This window comes from Alligator sinensis, unplaced genomic scaffold (genome assembly GCF_000455745.1).
Source record: "Alligator sinensis unplaced genomic scaffold, ASM45574v1 scaffold647_2, whole genome shotgun sequence".
NCBI lineage: Eukaryota > Metazoa > Chordata > Crocodylia > Alligatoridae > Alligator > Alligator sinensis.
The window spans coordinates 2,687,799-2,691,550 of NW_005841832.1; the positions used below are offsets into that span (position 1 = coordinate 2,687,799).

Genomic DNA, 3,752 nt, shown 5'->3' on the forward strand with positions numbered 1-3,752 from the left:
CCAACCCCACTGCCCCCCACCACCCCACAAGACACCCACCTTCCCCCACCCCACATTCTGCACCTGATCATAAATAAAAATTGGGCCTGGCTGGTGTGAGGACACCTGGGCTCTATTCTGGGTCTGGGGTCTAATGGGTTGGGAATGAGTCCGAGTGTGTGCGGGGAGGAAGGAGGGACCTGGGTTCTGCCCCAGCTCTGGAAGGAGATGGGGGGAGAGTGGTTTAGAGCAGTCAGGGAGCAGGGGAGTGGAATGGCAGTCAGGACTCCTGGGTTCTTGACACTGGCCTTTTAAAGGTGCCCTTTGACCTCACCAATCTGGGATACAAGCTCTGCCCCTAACCTGGGGTCAATCCCTCAGGCTCCGCCCCTCAATCTCAGAAGCCCTGCCCTTCCCCTGGGACCCTTTTCCTCAGGCTCCACCCCACACCTAGAACCCCACCTTCCTTCACTCAAACCCCACCCACTCGCCTGGGACACTGCCCTCTCAGGTCCTGCCCCTCACTTGGCCCCACCCCTTCCATCCTGCAATCACATCCTGCAACACTGTCCTCCCCCTTATCATGGGGCCCCTGCCCCTTTCTGCACTGCCTGCAGCTTTGGCTCAGTCCTGGCTCCATCTTGTGACAAATACGGGGCCTGGGCCCAGCTGGTGAATACGATGGGGTCCCTGCACTGGGAGGGCAGGGGGCTTCCCCCAAAGGCCTCTCAGGCACTTGGGGGGCTGAAGTGGGGGCCCCGCAGTACCTGGAGAAGACCAGGATAATACAAGGGACACAGGGGCTCTCCCCACTGCTCGTGGTGGGATGGGGGGGGGGAGGGCTGACCCCCACAACCAGGGCACAGCTGGGTTAAGCTCCCACCCTCTCCTGGGGAGAGGGGGAAAGGCAGGGAAGTTTGGGGGTGGGGGTCCCTCACAAGGCTCCTCTCGTATTCACCTGGGCAGGGCCGCCCTGCTATTTGAGCCCCGTTAATGCCCCATTTCATACGTCTTGTAGGGTTCACCCAGTGCCCCCCGTAATGCCCAGACCACAGCAACCAGGTACGTAAGACCCCTCCCTCCTCCCTGCCCCCACATCTCTCCCCATCCCTTCCCCCCCTCACCTGGACCCTCAGCAGCTACCACCATCTAGACCAGGTCAGTATTGGTGCCTGTGCCAACAGTCCCCACCCCCTTCTTTGCTCCCCGCCCCCAAACCCATCTCCCAGGACACAGTGCTTCCCCCTTGGAACCAGCCAGGAACCTCAGGGTTATCTGGGTGGCGGGGGACAAGGTTTTGCACAGACCTACATGTGCAAAGACAGGGCATCCCTGCTGGCACTGTGAGAGTGTGCATGCCAGTGCACACATACTTGTATACATCTGGTATCCATTTCTCTTGATGTTTCTTCCTGTGCCAGCAAAGCCCTATGTGCACGTGCGTGTGCAACAGCACCTCCTGCTCCCTCTTTGCACACGCACATGCACACATCCACATGTAAATGTGCCTACGTGGGTGGGCCAGCCCAGTAGGTGCTTTGCATATGTAGATTTCTCTGGAAGCAATTGAGGTCCATGGGCATGTGTGTGTGCATGCAGTGATCATGCCTTCCACCTGCACTTTGCACATGTATGTGCATCCATGTGCACACATGGGTGTGCAAGCCCAGTGGGGGGAGGTGCACCTTGCTCCTCCATCTGTATATGCAAATGTATCCATGTACACACATGTGCAGGCAAGGTGACTGTGTACCCCCTTCTCCAAAAACTCACTGGTGCCAAAGAAGCAGTTCCTCCTGGACATGTACATGGAACTGGCACGGAAGCAGAGGGCAGCCACATTGCACACTCACCTTGGTCAGCAGGGTGGAGCTTTGCTTGTGCACACGCATGTAGGTACACATGCCAAAGGGTCACCAGCGAAGCACAGAAGCCCCCTGTGAGCTCTGCCACCCCATTGTGTTCCCAGGTCATGGGCATGCCAAGCAGCCGCACACATGCCAGCCACTCACATACCATGTCCTGTGGGGTGTGGCGTGACCCAGTGTCTGTGTGTGTTTCTGTCCCCAGCGCTGATAACTGCCTGAGGCTGCCCTGGGCCGGTCACATCCAGCACCCCCTGGAGGCAGGTTAGCCCCTGTGATTCCTTTCCTGAGAGGGGAGGGGGTCCCTCAGGGAGGGCAGGGGCATCTGGACAGAGCAGGAAGGCATCGCAGGTCACCACCACAGTTTCTCCTCCCTGGACATAGCACATGAGAGTGGGCCCTTCTGGGTTCCTTCTCCTGGGTGCTAAGATGCAGCTGCCTCTGGGGTGGAACAAGTCAGGGGTCTGTTTATATAGAGACCACCCCCTCACCCAGCATCCAGATGCTGGGACAGGAAGTGCAGGGGAGTTTGAACCTGGGGAAGGGATTCCTGGAGGAGGGTCCCTTGAGTCAGGTCTGAGCTGGAGAGGAAGCCCCTGGCATCAGCCCTGCCCTATGGCACCCTGCGGGAGAGACTGGGCCAGGTTTAGTGTGATGCCCTGCTAACACATGTGGCACAAGCTGCCCATGCACCACACCCACTGCCCAGGTGTGGACTGGCACTGGATCCACAGAGAGCAGGTGTGAGCTAGCACATGCCATGACTACACTGAATGTACTTTGAGAGGGGGCATGCTCCAGGAAGTGTACACAGGTGACATGTCCAGTGGGCAGCACGTGTGTCATGCCCACTGGATCCTGTGTTTGCCCACAAACAGGGACAGGTGCACATGTGGGCACCCTGCCAGCACATATATGTGTGTGCAGGCTGGCCCAGGGGAATGTACCCTTGTGTACTACACACTGGCCCTGAGGGACACTCATGATAGAACCAGCCACCACATGTGTGCTGTGCGCCACTTTATGACACATATGTGCAAACACATTTGCACACTGCCTCACAGGCAAATCCAACTGTGGGCACAGCTAGAGATGCCTCCCCCAGTGCCCTCCTTATGCCACTCTGATGCATGAGTCTTGTTTCTGCCCCCTCCACCCTGCTCCCAGACTGCGGCATGGAGCTTGGCTTTCCCAGCCAGGGGCCTGCCACCTCCAGGCCAGGGGCTTTACAGGGGGCTGTTGCAGGGGTGGGGAGCAGGGAGCTAGGACACTTGGGTTCTATCCCAGCTCTGGAAAGGAAAGGGATGGGTAGGGGATGGGCAACTGGGCTCCTGGATCCTACCCCGGCTCTGGGTGTGGAAGGCAGTCTCATGGATGAGAGCAGGGGCATGGCAGGGCCCGCACTCCTGGATTCTTCTCTTCCCCAGTCTGTTCCTGTACTGCCTGATTACATGCCCTGCATGGTGCCTGCCCCACTTGCATGCCACCATCGTCTCCCATAGCCTCGCTGTCCCTTGCCCCAGATCCCCCTCCACTGGGGACCTGGGATAATGGGCACCCCAACCTGCAAAGCAGAGATACATCTGCCTTGCAGGGGGGAAGCAGACCAAGGGACAGAGAGATCCCCCTCCCAGCACCCCCTTCCCCTACTAACCCCTCCAACCTGACTCCCACCCCCATTTCTCCCACCCCACTGATGGCCACTGGCACAAGGGAATTTGGGGAGTGTGGCTGGAGCTGTGGGAAAGCGGTTGCCCAGTGATGGGGGGCTCCCATGGGTTGGGGGGCATGGGTCCACAGCTGCCCCCATGGGTATATCCCCCCCTCCTATTAACTCTTCTTTCTCTCCCTCCCCTTAAAGGTTACGAGAAGTCCCGGAGCCTGAACAGCATTGCGGGATTGAGCCTG

The 3,752-nt window shown here is 58.8% G+C and overlaps 1 protein-coding gene across 1 annotated transcript in view; it reads left to right on the forward strand.

Annotated features, from left to right (window-relative positions):
* Positions 1-3,752, forward strand: part of KCNC3 (potassium voltage-gated channel subfamily C member 3) — a 20,227-nt gene that overhangs the window by 15,568 nt on the left and 907 nt on the right. Inside the window, exon 3 of the mRNA XM_006015036.1 lies at positions 3,706-3,737. Within this exon, the coding sequence (XP_006015098.1) occupies positions 3,706-3,737 (32 nt within the window). The remainder of the gene's footprint in view (positions 1-3,705; positions 3,738-3,752) is intronic.